The sequence below is a fragment of the Natrix helvetica genome (genome assembly GCF_964273705.1).
Source record: "Natrix helvetica genome assembly, chromosome: 6".
NCBI classification, from domain to species: Eukaryota; Metazoa; Chordata; class Lepidosauria; order Squamata; family Natricidae; genus Natrix; species Natrix helvetica.
In genome coordinates this window covers 66,175,462-66,193,904 of record NC_138553.1, presented here as the reverse complement: position 1 = coordinate 66,193,904, position 18,443 = coordinate 66,175,462, and the positions used below count along the sequence as shown (strand labels likewise).

The 18,443-nt window shown below is 38.2% G+C and overlaps 1 protein-coding gene across 4 annotated transcripts in view; it reads left to right on the top strand.

Moving 5' to 3' along the window:
- Nucleotides 1–18,443, top strand: part of GRM8 (glutamate metabotropic receptor 8) — a 540,632-nt gene that overhangs the window by 469,283 nt on the left and 52,906 nt on the right. For all 4 annotated transcript variants that reach the window (XM_081957711.1, XM_081957713.1, XM_081957712.1 and 1 more), the window contains one exon: nucleotides 92–1,027. In XM_081957711.1, coding sequence (XP_081813837.1) covers nucleotides 92–1,027 — 936 coding nt within the window. The remainder of the gene's footprint in view (nucleotides 1–91; nucleotides 1,028–18,443) is intronic.

Genomic DNA, 18,443 nt, shown 5'->3' with positions numbered 1-18,443 from the left:
AGAAACTTGTGTCCAAGATTAGAAATATTATAAATAGGAGAAGATGAAAGGCTCATTAATTTTTCCTTCTTCTTAATATATACATATATAGGTAGAAGATATGCTTTGGGATATCAAAGAACGAACTCACCCCACCTCAGTCTGTAGTGTGCCCTGCAAACCTGGGGAAAGGAAGAAGATGGTTAAGGGAGTAGCTTGCTGTTGGCATTGTGAGCGCTGTGAAGGATATCACTACCAAGTGGATGAGGTCACCTGTGAAATGTGTCCCTTTGATAAGAAACCAAACGCCAACCGCACGGACTGCCAACTCATTCCCATCATCAAACTGGAGTGGCATTCCCCGTGGGCGATTGTGCCTGTCTTCATAGCAATACTTGGCATCATTGCAACCTCCTTTGTCATTGTGACATTTGTCCGCCACAACGACACCCCAATTGTCAGGGCCTCAGGGCGTGAACTAAGCTATGTCCTCTTGACCGGGATTTTTCTCTGTTATGCTATCACTTTTTTAATGATTGCAAGTCCAGATACTGCCATCTGTTCTTTTCGACGGATCTTCCTAGGACTTGGGATGTGCTTCAGTTATGCAGCCTTGCTCACCAAAACAAACCGGATCCATCGAATATTTGAGCAAGGGAAAAAATCAGTCACTGCTCCAAAGTTCATCAGCCCAGGTTCCCAATTGGTGATTACCTTCAGCCTCATATCCATACAGCTTATAGGAGTCTTCATTTGGTTTGCTATTGATCCTCCACACATCATAGTAGATTATGGAGAGCAGAGAACTGTGGATCCTGAAAATGCCCGTGGGATTCTGAAATGTGACATCTCGGATCTATCACTAATTTGTTCTCTTGGATACAGTATTCTCTTAATGGTAACATGTACTGTATATGCGATTAAAACAAGAAGCGTTCCAGAGACCTTCAATGAAGCAAAGCCAATTGGATTTACCATGTACACCACCTGTATCATTTGGTTAGCTTTTATCCCAATCTTTTTCGGAACGGCACAGTCAGCAGAGAAGGTGAGTAAAGAAGTAACCTTTCTCACACTCATGCTTTGTTTTGTTCTGTTCTCTTGAAAAAAATAAATCATTTTTCAGCTAATTGATTTGGATAGTCAAGTTCAAAAGTTACTTGAGTAGCATCAACTCATACTGAATCCAAACAGAATATCTTTTTCTGTGTATGCATGCAGTTTTTATACTTATACTTTTATAATTACTAGTTTTATACACAATTGCTAAAATAAATCCTACCATTATTTCAAAACCCCAAATATCAACTGATTTGCTCTATGAAACACTTACAAATTGTATACTTTAGAGGAAAATGAGCAAGTGTAGGAAAAAAAAGTCTAGTTTTTCAATGAGTATGGCAGACAGACTTTGCAGAAGTCTGAAAAGAATAAGCATTTGAATATAGCTGATACTTGAATATAGTTGGCTTGGTCCTGTATATTCAGAAGTTGCTCGTTTGAATGATAGGACAAGCAAAACATTAAGCCATGATTCACACGCAATAGAAAATGTGTTTGTGTATAAAATATAAATATGTTGATGTACAGAATGCATGTATGGTGCACACTATACATGTAAGGCATGAAAGAAAAGGTTCACACATGAAAGTTCAATTTAACTGATTTATTGCTAAAAGTCCATGCACAGCAATCTTCTCAACTAATGGTCAGTACTTGATTAGAGTTAGATAAGGGTCAACAGCAGTCAAAGGGGGTTGGATTTAATTTGTTTCTAGCTATGTAGTGATTCTAGGCAGATCCCTCTTTTTACTCTCCCTGAGTCTGCCAATCCTTACCTATATCTATCTATCTATCTATCTATCTATCTATCTATCTATCTATCTATCTATCTATCTATCTATCTATCTATCTATCTATCTATCTATCTATCATCTATCTCTATCTATCTATCTATCTATCTATCTATCTATCTATCTATCTATCTATCTATCTATCTATCTATCTATCTATATCTATCTATCTATCTATCATCTATCTATCATCTATCTATCTATCTATCTATCTATCTATCTATCTATCTATCTATCTATCTATCATCTATATCTATCTATCTATCTATCTATATCTATATCTATATCTATATCTATATATATATATCTATATCTATCATCTATATCTATCTATCTATCTATCTATCTATCTATCTATCTATCTATCTCTATATCTATATCTATATCTATATCTATATCTATATCTATATCTATATCTATCTATCTATCTATCATCTATCTATCTATCTATCTATCTATCTATCTATCTATCTATCTATCTATCTATCTATCTATCTATCTATCTATCATCTATCTATCTATCTATAAACTGGTTAAGCATATATATTTATGAAGTAATTTATGAAGTAATATAGCCAATAGGTTGTTTTAAGCACTTTTTTTCATAAGTGATATCAGCATATCAAGCAAGAGTTTCAATGTAGTGGATGGTCCATAGCATTGATAAATCTAGACTGCATCATTTTACAGAATGCTTCCAAAAATCTAAATTAATAACCTCAATTTTCTTTACCGTTGTGAATTCTAAAATATGGAATGAGCTGCCTTCTGGAATGAGCTGCCCCCAGAGCTTCGCATAATCCCTGACCTCTGGTCCTTCCGACGCACCCTAAAAAGTTGGCTTTTCCAGCAAGCCGGCCTGGCCTGTTAATTTTGTCTAATTTTTTAAATGTTAGTGTTATATTAATTGGGTTTGTTTTTGGGATTGTTTCTAATTTCCTTTTAACTTTTGTAATATGTGTTTTTTAATGCTGTACGCCACCCTGAGTCGTTTGGGAGAAGGGCGGCATATAAATCCAATAAAGCAAACAAACAAGCAAACAAACAAACAAATATAATTATATGCTTTTTCTATATTTTCTTTTTCTGTAGCTTGAACTTAAGGTTATTCAAAGTTATTGAATGATCCCAAATTCTATAATCTTTTGTGCAAAATAATTTCCCTTGTATATAACTCAGATTGTCATGTCATTTGTTCAACAAGTTCATGCTCCAGCCTGTTGGGAAATCCTTCAGTTTCAGCATTGTGCTATCAGCAATGATTTGTCTTTTATTATGGACACCGTTCAAAAGCTTTTTACAAGTTTGACTTTTCAAAAGGTATATTAACCTCTGTGGGTTATTACTGAAAGGTGAGGACCTATGAACTACATTATGACTAAAAAAAAATAGTATAATAGAATTCCCAATAAAAGTCTTCTTATTTATATAATAAGTCACACGTTCTTATGGATATTTAACCTATGCAAATAGTTTGCTCCAATATGTAAAGCAATTTGGTAGAGGAGAGTGACTAGGCTTAAATATATTATATGTGGCATTATATGGTTTGTGTAGTTGTGAATCTTTGTAATTTGGAAGCCATGTGTTATAGCTTAGCATAATGGGTAAACAGCAACAAATTAATTAGAATTATAGTACATCACCATCAACAATATAAAAATCATGGTTAAGTGTTGAATGTAAAGCGATCCAATGTAAATTCTGAAATCAAGTTCTGCTCATGATGGTAAGACTGAAAATGGTTTTGCTTTTAATAATAACTTTAGTGTGCACTTAAATCTAAGTGCAATACAGATACACACAAACATATACACTAATCAATATCAACAATAAAACAATAGAAATGCCAATGGAATTTTCTAACATGATCTAATAATTAATATATAGTACTTCCTAATACTAGGATAACTATGATATAAATCACTAGCAATTAATGAGAAGTAAGTTCTTTTGCATAAAGGTTTTGTAAAAGCAAGTATCTTAAGGGTCATTTTAAAATTCATAAAATTTGGAGAAAGGGGCTGATGTCATGACGGCAAACGTGCGATCTTGGTGCTCCAAGTTTGCAGTCGATATTTCTGCCACTGGACGGTCCATTCGGACCTAAACCGTCCCGCAGAGATTGTGATTGAGAAGGGCACCTCCTGCTGATCTCAGGGATAATACAATACAATAATAATACAATAATAATACAATAGTAGAGTTGGAAGGGACCTTGGAGGTCTTCTAGTCCAACCCCCTGCCTAGGCAGGAAACCCTATACCGTTTCAGACAAATAGCTATCCAACATCTTCTTAAAGACTTCCAGTGTTGGGGCATTCACAACTTCTGGAGGCAAGCTGTTCCACTGATTAATTGTTCTCACTGTCAGGAAATTTCTCCTCAGTTCTAAGTTGCTTCTCTCCTTGATTAGTTTCCACCCATTGCTTCTTGTTCTACCCTCAGGTGCTTTGGAGAATAGTTTGACTCCCTCTTCTTTGTGGCAACCTCTGAGATATTGGAATAATGCTATCATGTCTCCCCTAGTCCTTCTTTCTCTTAAGCTAAACATACCCAGTTCCTGCAACCGTTCTTCATATGTTTTAGTCTCCAGTCCCCTAATCATCTTTGTTGCTCTTCTCTGCACTCTTTCTAGAGTCTCCACATCTTTTTTACATCGTGGCGACCAGAACTGAATGCAGTATTCCAAGTGTGGCCTTACCAAGGCATTATAAAGTGGTATTAACACTTCACGTGATCTTGATTCTATCCCTCTGTTGATGCAGCCTAGAACTGTGTTGGCTTTTTTGGCAGCTGCTGCACACTGCTGGCTCATATTTAAATGGTTGTCCACTAGGACTCCAAGATCCCTTTCACAGTTACTACTACTGAGTAAGGTATCACCTATACTGTACCTGTGCATTCCGTTTTTGTTGCCTAAATGTAGAACCTTACTCTTTTCACCATTGAATTTCATTTTATTAGATAGTGCCCAATGTTCAAGTTTGTCAAGATCCTTCTGTATCTTAAGCCTATCTTCTGGAGTGTTGGCTATTCCTGCCAGCTTGGTATCATCTGCAAATTTGATGAGTTCCCCATTTATTCCCTCATCCAAATCATTGATGAAGATGTTGAAGAGTACTGGGCCTAAAACAGAGCCTTGGGGTACTCCACTGCATACTTCCCTCCATGTAGATGCAGTTCCATTGAGAACTACACGTTGAGTGCGGTTGGTCAGCCAGTTACCAATCCATCTGGTGGTGATGCTGTCTAACCCACATTCTTCTACTTTATCTAGTAGTAGGTTATGGTCTACCTTATCAAAAGCCTTACTGAAGTCCAAGTAAACTATATCAACGGCATTCCTCTGGTCCACTAATTTTGTCACATTATCAAAGAATGCAATAAGATTAGTCTGGCATGATCTGTTTTTGACAAATCCATGTTGACTTTTGGCTATTACTTTGTTTGCTTCTAGGTGTTCGCAAATTCGTTGCTTGATTATTTTTTCCAGAATCTTTCCTGGTATTGAGGTTAGGCTGATAGGTCTGTAGTTTCCTGGATCTAATTTTTTCCCTTTTTTGAAGATGGGAACCACATCAGCTCTTTTCCAGTCCTCTGGTAGTTCCCCGGTGTTCCAGGATCTCTGAAAGATATAATTCAGTGGTTCTGAGATCTCGTCTGCTAGTTCCTTCAGAACTCTGGGGTGTAATCCATCCGGTCCTGGTGATTTGAACTCATCTAGGGTAGACAGGTGCTCACTTACCATTTTCTTCCCTATTTCAATTTGTGTTCCTAATTTTGTGGTGCTGCTTTTGATAGGTTGGACTGTTTTATCCCTTTGTGTAAAGACAGATGCAAAACATGAGTTAAATAGTTCTGCTTTCTCCCTGTTGCTTGTCACCTTCTTGCCACTTTCTCCTAGCAATGGACCAATTGTTTCCTTAACTTTTTTCTTGTTTTTAACATGTTGGAAGAAGCTTTTTTTGTTAATTTTTACTTTTGTGGCAAGCCTTTCTTCATTGTGAGCCTTAGCTTTCCTCACTTCATCTTTACAGGCTCGGGCTATTTGCTGATATTCTGCCTTAGTTATGTCCCCCTCCTTCCACTTTTTATACTTACTTTTTTTGTCTTTCAGTTTGTCAGATAGTTGTTTATGCAGCCATGCTGGTTTCTTTTGGGAGCTGTTGTTTTTCTTCTTCATTGGTATTGTGTTAGACTGGGCTTTTCTAATCTCATTTTTCAAAATTTCCCAAGCTTCTTGAGTTGTTTTCCCCTCGAGGATTCTCATCCATGGAATTCTTCCCAAGCTCTCTCTAAGTTTATTGAAATTAGCTTTCTTAAAGTCCAAGACTCTAGTTTGACTTTGTTCTACTACTTGTGTTTGGATAATGTTGAATTCCAATATTGCATGGTCACTTGCCCCCAGGGTTCCTATGGCTTCAACACCTTCTATCATTTCCTCTCTGTTAGTGAGAATTAAGTCCAGTATGGCTGATCCCCTTGTTTCCTTCTCTACTTTTTGGAAAACAAAGTTGTCTGCTAGGTTTGTTAGGAACCTGTTGGATCTTCCACTTGGTGCAGAGTTTGTTTCCCAGTTGATGTCAGGGTAGTTAAAATCTCCCATTACTATTGTGGTGTGCTTCCTACATACCTTAGTTAGCTGACTAGCAAAAAGTTCATCTTCTTCCTCTGCTTGGTTGGGTGGCCTGTAGTATAGACCTATGGCAATGTCATTTCCCCCACAACCTTTAATATTGACCCAAATGCATTCAAGATAGTGCAAAGTCCCTGAAAGATACTGCAAAGTCCCTGAAAGATCCAGGAATAGCCTTTTTTTCCGGCGACAGAAACACAGCTAATGAAGCTGCTGAAGTTGGGACAGCTCCGGAACAGAAAGAAAGTAAAAAGAGAAAGTGTGTCGAATTGATGAGGAAATTTTATTATTAGAAAAAGAGACTACTCCCCAAAAAATTAAGTTAAATTAAAATTGAAGATAGAAGACTGTAAGCGATGAAATTAATCTACATTAAACTTAGTGTGTTATCCTGTTTCTAATTTTTTTTCCATGGGTGGAATTTTTGCAAGGGCTCCCTATTTTTTAAACTGAATGGATTAATTTTTTCTTCTTCTTTTTTCACTTTTGTTTACCCATATGGATTAAAATTTTCCTTCTTTGTTTTATAATGCTTGTTTTTTATCTCCATTTAAGGGTTTTTTTCCTTTCTTAAGCTTGGAATATAAAGAAGATAATAAGAAGGATTATAAAGAGGGTTGTAACAATAGGAAGAAAAGCAGTTACACTGCCACTTAGAGGCTGGAGGGTGGATACATTGTTTTTTCTTCTTTCTCTTTGATCACTTGAGATTCAAGGTTCTTTCAGTTTGTTTACTGAGTAATAGTAGGAAGAGCACAAGTTGTTTATACAGGTGCTTTTTGGGAGTTCTATCACTAACTATTGGAGGGAAGACAACATTTGGACTTGAAAGATAATAAATGAACCTGTTTGAAGTTTATTAAAATAGCTTTGAATCCTATGGTGGCCATGCCTGCAAAATTGGAAGAATGGTGCAGCAGGAAAAAGAAGCTGTAACATTGCAAATGCTTATGTTTGAAATTCAAAATCTATTAGTTGTGACAGAGAATTGAAAAGAGATTGGAGAATATGGAATACAAAACAGAAAAATTTGATGGAAAAACTGAGGACATTTATCAAATGAAGAATGTGGAGGACAGAGTTCAAAAAATGGAAGAAAAAAATGAGCAAAGAGATAAGAAAACTGTGGATACTGACAACAATGTGAGCGTGGTTGGTAATGGCAAGAGTGGAATATGGAAAGGGCAGATAGATGGGTTGGAACTCTGTCCCAGACTTCAAAGCACAGAATAAGAAAAGATAAAAATTGACGGAGATAAGGAGAGAAATCTTGACAGAAGCACCAGTGATAATCAAAGATAAGCTGATGGAAAGAGCAGATGCTGGATTTCGAGCTTTTATGAGATACGAAAGGAACAACATGTTGCAAAGAGTTTATACAAGATTTATTAAGAAAGTAACTAGAATCTTAATGCTACAAATGGCAAGAGATATAAGACTGCACCATTACTGGAAAGAAACAGGTTGATGCAATGAAAATGTATAATAAAAACTAAGCTAAATTTAGTTTGCTAGTAGTATGTATAAAAAGTATGTATAAAATGCAGTAACAATAGCTATAGTTAAATAATGTCAGGCCTGCAGTGGTTCCTTTAAGAATCTTTGACCTGCCACACTTTCTTTCATTTCACTATACTGTTTCATTACTGTAGTAAATGGGAGGGGGAGAATAGAAAGGAGTAGAACTGTGGAATGTGTTGTTGTCATTCCTTTATAGAAGCCAAGGTCATCTTTTGTCTCGGCACCTCGACACCTGACCGGAACCAGCAGGGTGGAGTTGTCAGGGTCGAAGAAGAAGATTTGACCATGTGATGGATTTATGGGAGTGGGCATAAGATTATGAACTTTCAACTGGGTGGAATTCCAGGAAGTTCTTCAGAGTTGGAATTTCACAGATGTGCCAACATGTCTGTTTTATTAAATTGGAACTTTAAGGATAACTCTGCCTTGGACTCTGATTTATTTCTATATGATATTTGGAATGCTGACATATTAATAATGATAACAATACATATAGATATATTAGTTTGATAATATGAAATTTTATATAAACAACACATGGAGGTTTAAAAGCTTTATCTAGAATATGTTATAAAGATGTATTGCAATTGGATGATTTTAGGACGATTTAATAGAATGTTATCATATAATCCTATTCTAGATTTTGAATATTATATATAAAAGGATGTGAAAACAATTATAGACAAATTAAGGTTGAGATATAATAATTGTGATATAGATGAATATATGTGAATTTAAATATGCAATTTGATATGAAAAGCAGGTGATGACTATGGAAGAGATGCATGGAAATACTGTAACCAACTGACACACTTTCTACAATTTGTAATGGAATATTTTTTTTATTTTTTATGTTTGTTTGTCTTTGTTCAAAAATAACTAAAAATTGGGGGGGGGGGAAAATCATAAAAATCAAATTTAAGTTGGAATTGGTTCCAGAGTTGGGTTTGTTAGGTATTATATTTGACAAGTTTTCACTGGAAGCATAATTATTAGGAACACTTTATAGTATAGTATACTACCCTGTTTCCCTCAAAATAAGATAGGGTCTTATTTGCTTTTGACCCCTGAAATAAGTGTTTGGCCTTATTTTTGGGGAGGTCTTATTATTTTTGAGGTACAGGAGGCAGTCAGCATGGTCACCTCACGGCTGCTGCTGTGTTGCAATATTTTCAGGGAGGGCTTATTTTCAGGGGAGGGCTTATTTTAGTGCAAGCGCTCAAAAGCCCAATTGGGCTTATTATCCGGGAAGGTCTTATTTTCAGGGAAACAGGGTATAAAGTACTGAATCAACTCTGATCCACTTCAAACAGCAGCTTCCTCTAAAAAAAATGTTGGCATAAAAATTTTGTAGGCCTTGAGCTTTATAGTTACCCCAGTGAAACAAGATTCACATGAAGTTTCATTGATTTGGTTTATTGCCCAGAAAAAAAGGGATTCAGATACATCAATATAGAAACTGAATTAGCAAAACCCCAGCTTTTATTTATTAGTGAAGTCATTAAGTGTCTGGTTGAATGTCTTTCTCCCTGACTTCTAAATGAAGGGATAAAGATCTTTGTTTTACCAGACAGAACTTTGTCATGTTTTCAAATACTCTGTCTTCTTTTTCAGCTTTTGATAGTTCTACATTTACCTTGTATAAATATATTGGTTTCACAATAATGACATAAACATATAATATTATGACTAGGATCTATGCCCGGGATGGCAAACCTATGGCACACGTGCCACAGGTGACACGCAGAGCCATTTGTCAGGGCATATGAGCCTTTGCCCTGTCAGCTGGCCAGCTGAATTTAGCCTTTTTTTGAGGCCATTTATTGCCCTCCCCAGGCTCCAGAGGCTTTATAGGAGCCTGGGAGGGCAAAAACAGTCTCCCCCGTGCCCCCGGAGGCCCTCTGGAGGCTTCAGGAGCTTCCCTGAAGCCTCCGGAGTTCAAAAAAAATGGCCCTATGGGCAAACCGAAAGTTCGGGAACGGACTTACAGTTTGCTCGTAGGCTGGTTTAAGCCCATCGGAGCCTTCAGGGGCCTTCCGGAGGCTTCCCTGGAGGATGAAAAATCACCCCACAAGCAAACCGTACCTGAACTTCCACTTAGAGCCGTTTTTTTTTTTGTGCTCCAGAGGCTTCAGGGAAGCTCCTGAAGCCTCCAGAGGCCTCCGGGGAGGCAGGGGAGACTGTTTTCGCCCTCCCCAGGCTCCTATAAAGCCTCTGGAGCCTGGGGAGGGTGAAAAAAGCATGAAAAAATGGGGGGGGTTGTCTGTCATGCACGCATGAATGCTGGGGATCGCACATTGCATTATGGGTGCAGCACGCCCACATATGACCCCCCCCCCCTGTGCTCCCTCCACTTTTGGCACACAAGCCAAAAAAGGTTCTCCATCACTGGTCTATTCTTTGTGTCTATCTACTTGACTCCCTTCTTCCCTTCTTTTCTAAATTCCGGATTATCTCAGATTTGTGAGAGGAAAGGTCTCGGTGTTTTTCCAAGGCACTTGGGGACTTTATAGGTCAGAAGTGCTGTGTTCATTATGTCTAGTAGTTAATCATGAAATGGTTCAAAGAGAAGACTTCTATATTTGCACATGAGGAATCACTTTGCACTTCAGTGACTTCAGTGAGTGGAGAGCTCTGCTATTTTGTGCAGCAGGTGATACTCAAAACTTCATTGAGGTGTAGTATTACTTCACAACTCCAGGTAACTCTAAAAATGATGTATCTAATAACCTACAAATCAAATAGCTTTTTTAAAAACCTCTTCAGATCTTCCTTCGAAAAGAGTTACATGATGTAATTTATTTGTTACCATAAGAAATCAAGAAATGTTTTGTTTCAAGATAATAGAGGAACTTAGGAATGTTTAATATAATACTCTTATACGCACCATAAAACAAATAACATTTCCAAGGAGTGATCAAATATCCTAAAGAGCTTCTTGACTTCAGCATTTTGATAAAGACATTAATGTTAATCTAAAAAGAAATTTAAAGCACCTCACTGACTTTGCTATCAAACTCTGCAAAAGAAGTCCTTATTACCACAAGTGACCGTTACTACAATTTACTATAGCTTGTTTTACCTTGAAAGTAATAAACAAGCAAGGCCTGGGGACGTTGAATTATGCTCACTTTTTATGTGAAGTGAAAAGGCTATTTTTTAAAATAAAGAAAAGAACTCTAAATGGTATCTTAGGTAAGACAGACAATATTGGGAAGTGAAAAATGAGGATAAATAGGGGGAAGTAATTCCAGACCTTTGAAATTCACTTGAAGTCGAAAGATAGATGTTTTTATGCATAAATGTTAGTACGCTAACTGTAATTTTTCCCCCACAGTTAAATTTATTGTCAAAAGTTATAATCCACATGATGTAACTACTCACAGTAAGTCAATTGTTGAAAAAGAAGTTTCAATTAACTATAGCAGAGTTTTATATATATATTTATCTATATAAACTTTCATTATTTTTATAAATAACTCAAAGGTAATGAACCTAATACTCCTTCCTCCACCTATATTCCCCACAAAACTTTGGACTGAGAGAGAGTGACTAGCCAAAAGTCATCTAGCTAGTTTTCATGCCTGGGGTAAGATTAGAACTCCCACTGGTTCGGGTGAACTGGTGGTGGTAATTGGGCCTGGGTCGCCAAACTGATAGTGACAGCCAGCTGGACACGCCCCCAAACCAGCCCGCTTGGACGCTCGCCCTGCCTCGCCTTCACCACATGCATCAACAGAACTGCCTCCTCCTGCCTACACACAGGTAAACATTTGCGCTAGCTTAGCCCCCCCTCCCCACCAGCCAGCATTTTCCATGGTGGGGATGGGGGCAGCCCGGCAAGCTTCTCATGCTGGAGAGGGCAGCAGTGGAAGAAGTGGCGGCAGGACAGGGCAGTGGTGGCAGGGAGGGCAAGGTTAGTGTGCTCTCAGCCACACCCTGCAGTGCCTCTGTCCACTGGCTCAGGGCAGCGAGATCAGCTGCAGCCCGGATGAGCCAATGAACTGTGGGAAGCCTCCCACATGTTGCAATCCCCTCCTAGCCTTCACCCATGCCTCTGCACCGGCCAGTGTCTCCCAAAACCACCATCAATGCAGCCCACCAAGTTGGGTGCCCCAAAAATGGCACAGAGGCATGGGCAAAGGCTGGGAGGAGGGTGCAGGCTCCCTGCAGTTCGTCGGCCCCTCTTCCATCCTCAGCTGTTGCAAAGAAGTGGTGGCTCTGGGTGCACTGCGCCTGCTTCATTCTCTTTGAGAGTCACTTTGCAAACAAGGTGCAAAATGGGCCCCTGTTTCGCTCTAAGGCTGTGGCTGGGAGAGCAGCGGTGGCTCCTCCCATCTCACCCCACACATGCCCCCTCCCCGCTGGCTGCATCCTGGCCCCCACCTGGTGAGCTCAGCAGCCGGCTGGAAAAGTGGTGAGCTAGTAGGCTAGCGGGCGGCCAGAACCAGCCTGACCTCCAATGTTCCATCTGGAAGTGGCGGCGGCAGAGAATGTTGAGGGAAGCAAGCGCTGGGCCGGCATCCCTGCCTCCTTCCTCCGAGAGCTGACTTGGGAGCCGGCCAGCCTCACCCATGCCCTTGCCTCACCACCCACTTGGAACCTCTGCTGGTAGGGTGCCTCCTGCATCACGGCCAAAGAAATGTTGGGCCAGCTGGTAACAGAATTTTTTGCCGGTTTGGTGGGCATGGCTAGGTAGGGGGAAATGTGATTGAGTGGGTCTGTGAGTGAGTGAGTGACATCAAGTTGGCCATGCCCACTCAGTCACATGCCCCGACCTAGCCACACCTACTGAACCAGTAATAAAAAAATTTAGAACCCACCACTGTCATGGTTTATAACTTGGTGTCTTAATCACTAGACCAAGCCAGCATTTTTGTACAACTTTTTTTTTTACAAATTTTGTGCAACATGGACTCTAAGGGCTTATTGGGTCTAGTATTTCCTTCAAAATCTGCTGCTAACTTGTAATGTTTAATATGGCAGAAATTAGTACGTGCTATATAATAATATTAATTGGGTTATATTTATTATAATTTCATTTACAGTAAATCTTATTAATCCAAACCTTGTTTTCGCCTTACTGTCTCTCTTATTCATGATTGTGCATGGTGCATACATACCACAACCATCCCACTTAAAGTCCAAGAGGGGCTCTTAACATGAAAAATCGAAGATTCACAATTTATAGCCTGCCTTTTTCTTAATGCATCACATTTTCTGTAATTTTTCAATCAGCAGCAATACATCTCTTTTTCCTCTTACTATCCCTTTCAGTTGTTGCAAAATTAGATCACATGTTTTTGCAGATAGAGAATAGCTGTGGTTAGAAAACATCATGCTACATTGCACGCATGTGAATGCAGACGTAGCAAGTTTCGGCATTGCGCTTCAGGAATAATACAGGTTGTCAAATGTTTCCTATCACATGCCACTATGTTAAATGCTATGTTTTAACTATCACAATAACTGGAAATTAGACATTACATCCTACAGTTTATTGCAACATATGGAAAGGGTGTAAGATTGACAGGGAAGCTGATTGCTGCCTTCTAAAAGCTGAAAGGAAGATAAAGTGTAAAAGAAAAAGAATCACCTGAAAGCTTCTTGTTGCAATGTGCCCAACAACATCCTTTTCTTGGTTGTGTAGTGTTTTCCTATTTAAGAAGTGTTAAATGTAACATAGGTTATAGCTTTTACACAAGAAAATAGTAAAGTAAGTTATAAATCTACAATCAATACTTTTCCAAAAATGAAGCATGCCCTATATTCATACTGATAGAAAAGGTTTAGATAATTCTTTTTGCTCTAAATAAATATTATTATTTGTAATTAAATCTAAATTAAATGTACAACATTACCTTAAACTTAATAAAAAAAAATAGAAACAACCTGCCAAATTAAGATGCTAATTTTTCAGTTTTGTGATGACAATTTCCTTCTTCTACAAATCAGATCACAAAAATTCAAACGTGTTTCCAGCTGAATTGTTTATTTAAATTAAGTAAATTACGGGTAAATGCTGGTCTACCTTGATTGGATATGTTCTGAAAAAGTTATTTTTTACATTAGTATATGTCAGTTAATGACAACAACAAAAGAATATACCAACTGATACAAAAAGACTGAATAAACTTAACTGCTACATAGAAAATAAATTATCATTCAAATTATATGAAACAATTTTCTTCTCCGCAGATTAATGGAAAGCAATCAGAGTAAATGTGTTGATCATAATTTCATAACTAGATATATTCTGAAAGCATTTCATTTCATTGTATTATCATTTCTTCATATACATTTCTACAGAACCAAACTGAAAACATGGCAATGAACCCACTACTAAGCTGAATCTCAAAATCTTGCTGATATTTTTGCTTGATAGCACTTAATGACTCAAAGTATACGTTCCAAATAAATTCATAATGTTGTCTGCAAAGTAATTTAAATATTCATTAAGATACACGAAGGATAAAGAGGAGTTGTTAGTAAGCATGTTGCCAAGCCAAAATCTGTTTTGCAGATTTTATTTTCATGTCCCAATATCCATGTAGCAAAATCTGGGTATGCTCATGTTAACAAAACAAAATAAAGCACAAATATGTGTAAATGCCTTCCTCATATACTTTTAGTCCACCTTCATACCCATTGACTTATTCTATAAACTATATACCAATGTCATATTTTATCATTTTTTCTAGGAAAGCTCTCTATGATAATGCAGACTTGTGAAGAAACATGTAATGTGACAAGTTAACACATAACAAAATGCATTAGTTAAAGTTTTATGCAGCTGCCAGCAAATGACAGAAGAAATTTGTTATCAAGTTCTCATTTATAGTTGAGACTTCATACTACTGGTCTATACTGCAGATGAGAAGTTTAAATGGGAGATTCAGATTCATGAATATTATATTTGCTCTTTGTTTATTGTTATTTTTAAGCACGAAGTTAGGAATTAACTTTTTTACAAATAAACTATTCCATGCCAAGTTGAAACAGGTAAAAATTATTATATAAATTTCCCATCTGGCTATAGCTCTCTACACTTCCATTTAAGTGTATAGAGCTACATTTTAAAGTGCCCCCTTTACAAATATACAGGTAATCCTTGATTTATGACCACAACTGAGCCCAACACTTATATTGATAAGTGAGACATCTTTGAAGTGAATTCTGCCCCATTTTACAACCTTTCTTGCCACAGTTGTTAAGTGAATCATTGCAGTTGTTCAGTTAGTAACATGGTTTTTAAGAGAATCTGGCTTCCCCATTGATTTTGCTTATCAGGAGGTCACAAAAGGGGCTGCAACGATCATAAATATGAATCAGTTGCCAAGCATCTGGATTTTGTCATGTGACCATGGAGATGTTGCCATAGTCATAAGGGTGAAAAACAATCATAAGTCACTTTTTTCAGTGCCGTTGTAACTTTGAACAGTCACTAAACAAATGTTTGTATGTTGAGGACTACCTGTACATCAAATGTCAGGCAAGCTGCTTAAAGTCCATAACTCTGCAATCTTTATGAGAATATTTCAGCAGCCTTACAGTGTTAATGCCAACAGCCATTGATATCAGCAGATATGTTGTTAAGGTCAAAATAGATCTTCGTTAACACTACTGGTACTGGCACTGATATTCTATTAATATGCTCCCATATAGACTTAGGGTTTATTAAGGTAAAGATAAAGGTTCCCCTCGCACATATGTGCTAGTCATTCCCAACTCTAGGGGGCGGTGCTTATCTCCATTTCAAAGCCAAAGAGCCAGTGCTGTCTGAAGACATCTCCGTGGTCATGTGGCCAGCATGATTAAATGCCAAAGGTGCACGGAACACTGTTACCTTCCCACCAAAGGTAGTTCCTATTTTTCTACTTGCATTTTACATGCTTTCGAATTGCTAGCTTGGCAGAAGATGGGACAAGTAACGGGAGCTCACCCCGTTACACAGCGCTAAGGGATTCAAACTGCTAAACTGCCGACCTTTCTGATTGACAAGCTCAGTGTCTTAGCCACTGAGCCACCGCATCCCTTAGGGTTTATTATCTGATCCTATTTGCAGCAGATACAAAGACCACTGACACCTTTTTGAGGATATGATCTCACAAAGGAGATTCCAACTCAGGAGTAGGTGATAGCTGAGTTTATACAAGAGATGTATCCTAAGTAAGTTTTAATGTTTTCAGCAAGCTTTCCAGTTAGCATTCAGCATTAAAAAATAAAAGCAGATAACATAAGGTGTTACAAAATCTAGTTATGCTGAGAGTAGTAGTTACATATTCTGTTCATCACAATCTTGCAATATGATATACTATGTCTGGGTCAGCCATCCATAAGTAACCATAACTTCACATGTATGTTTGTTCATGTGAAATTTGGTTTGTGTGAAGTCAACATATGGTGCCACTGGACATTTATAGCCTCTTAGCAGTGACGTGTGGTGAGGTTTATGACTGGTGAGGCTGGTGACGTCATCAGGAAGGTGGGGAATGGGACCACATGTGCAGGAATCTGAGGCAGCCTCAGCCTCCTGCACACGTGGTCTCATTCCCCGCCTTCCTGAGTCAACATGAAGGGGATCATGGAGCACGAGCCGCAGGACCGCGGAGTGCGCTCCTCCTGCACACGTGGTCCCATTCCCCGCCTTCCTGAGGCAACATGAAGGGGACCGCAGAGCGTGCTCCGTGGTCTCTGCGGTCCCCTTCATGTTGACTCAGGAAGGCGGGGAATGGGATCATGTATGCAGGAGGCTGAGACTGCCTCAGCCTCCTGCACACATGGTCCCATTCCTCACCTTCCTGAGTCAACATGAAGGGGACCACGGAGCGCAAGCCGGCGGAGCACGAGCCGGCGGAGCGCGCTCCGTGGTCCCCTTCATGTTGACTCAGGAAGGCAGGGAATCGGACCATGTATGCCTTTTCCCTTTTCCCTTTATTTTCTTTTCATGATGAGAGCGGTGAGGCTCTGCCTCCCCTGCTTCCCTTGACCGCACGTTCCTGCGTCTTAGTATAGACATGCTCAACATATGTAAAAAAAGCTTTATCTCAGTATTCATCACTGAATGATGGAATGTTCTCTGTTGCTTATTTGATGGAATATTTATGCATTTAAATTAAATTCAGTTATTTAAAATTTTCAGATTGGATATTGAAAAAAGTGTACTCCCAAATGATACCAGGATAATTGTAATTAATCATAAGTTTATTAATGGAAATTCAGTATTTACAGCATTGGACAGATTAATCCTACAATTCCTGCAGTGAGCCAAAATGATAAGGAGGACTCAGAAGAAGTGTTTACATTGGGTGAGTTTTATAGCCCTTCAGCCACCCTCTCTCCCCAGTAAGCCTTAGTCAGGTTATCAACAACGGGAAATTGCATATTAATAAGAATAAGTTATATGGCTAATGTTTGGCAGTTATTAAGACAAAAGTGGGAAATAATTATCTAACTGAAGTTAGTGTAGGATATTTATTTTGCAGCTCACAAGAGTAAATAGAAATAACTAGCTTGTCTAAGCAGCCGCTGTTCCAGTTGTTAATTAAAAATGTGGATCAATCCCAGAACATGGACAGAATTCATTTTGCAAAGCATGAATAGAACATCAGAATCTCCTGTTTCTCCCTTTTACAACCGAAGCAGCTTATAAAAGATCAACTATTGCATCACACTATGCAGGGTAGATTAGGTAAGGTGGTAATTCCCCATTATACAGGCTAAGGGCAACTAGCATTAGCTTAAGGCAATCAGTTTTGTGATTTTTATATGTATTAAGAGGACCTCTTGGAGAATTCCTAACCTGATAATTTAGTGCAAATCATCTGGGAAAGTTGGGAGTTGGAGTCAATTTATCTGTAGGGGCATCATATGAGAAAAGACTGAGTGAGAACACTCTGGCACATCATAAAGTAAACGTTATTGCAAGTTCCACTTAGATACATTTTAAAAGAAAAATTTGGAAATATTGTTTAGCAGAAAAACAAAGCCAGACATCTCAATTTGCCATTAATGCGATCCATTAAAAAATATGTAATAGCAATACTGAAATAAAGTCATAAAAATGGAAGAATGAACTTCATAGACTCCTTGTCTAGACCAGATTTTATCAATTCCATTCCATTATTTACTCTTTTGGATTTACAGTCATTTTTTTTTTCAAACCATGGTGCATCTATCCTCTATGAATCCTACCTTTTTTCTTAAGAAATGTATTTTTGATAGAATTCTTTTTTTTTACCCAGCAAATTGTCCATCACATTTCGCTTTGCTTGGCTCTGTGAAGTTCGGTCTTTTCACCGCACAACCCTTGATTTTATGAGGTATAAAATCCAGTTTTATATCTTATATCCAGTTATAAGAAAATAATAAGTCATTCAAGAAACTCTGTGGTCACATGAGAACTTGAACATGGGCCCTTTGTCCAACCTTAACCACACCTTCTCTCAAAT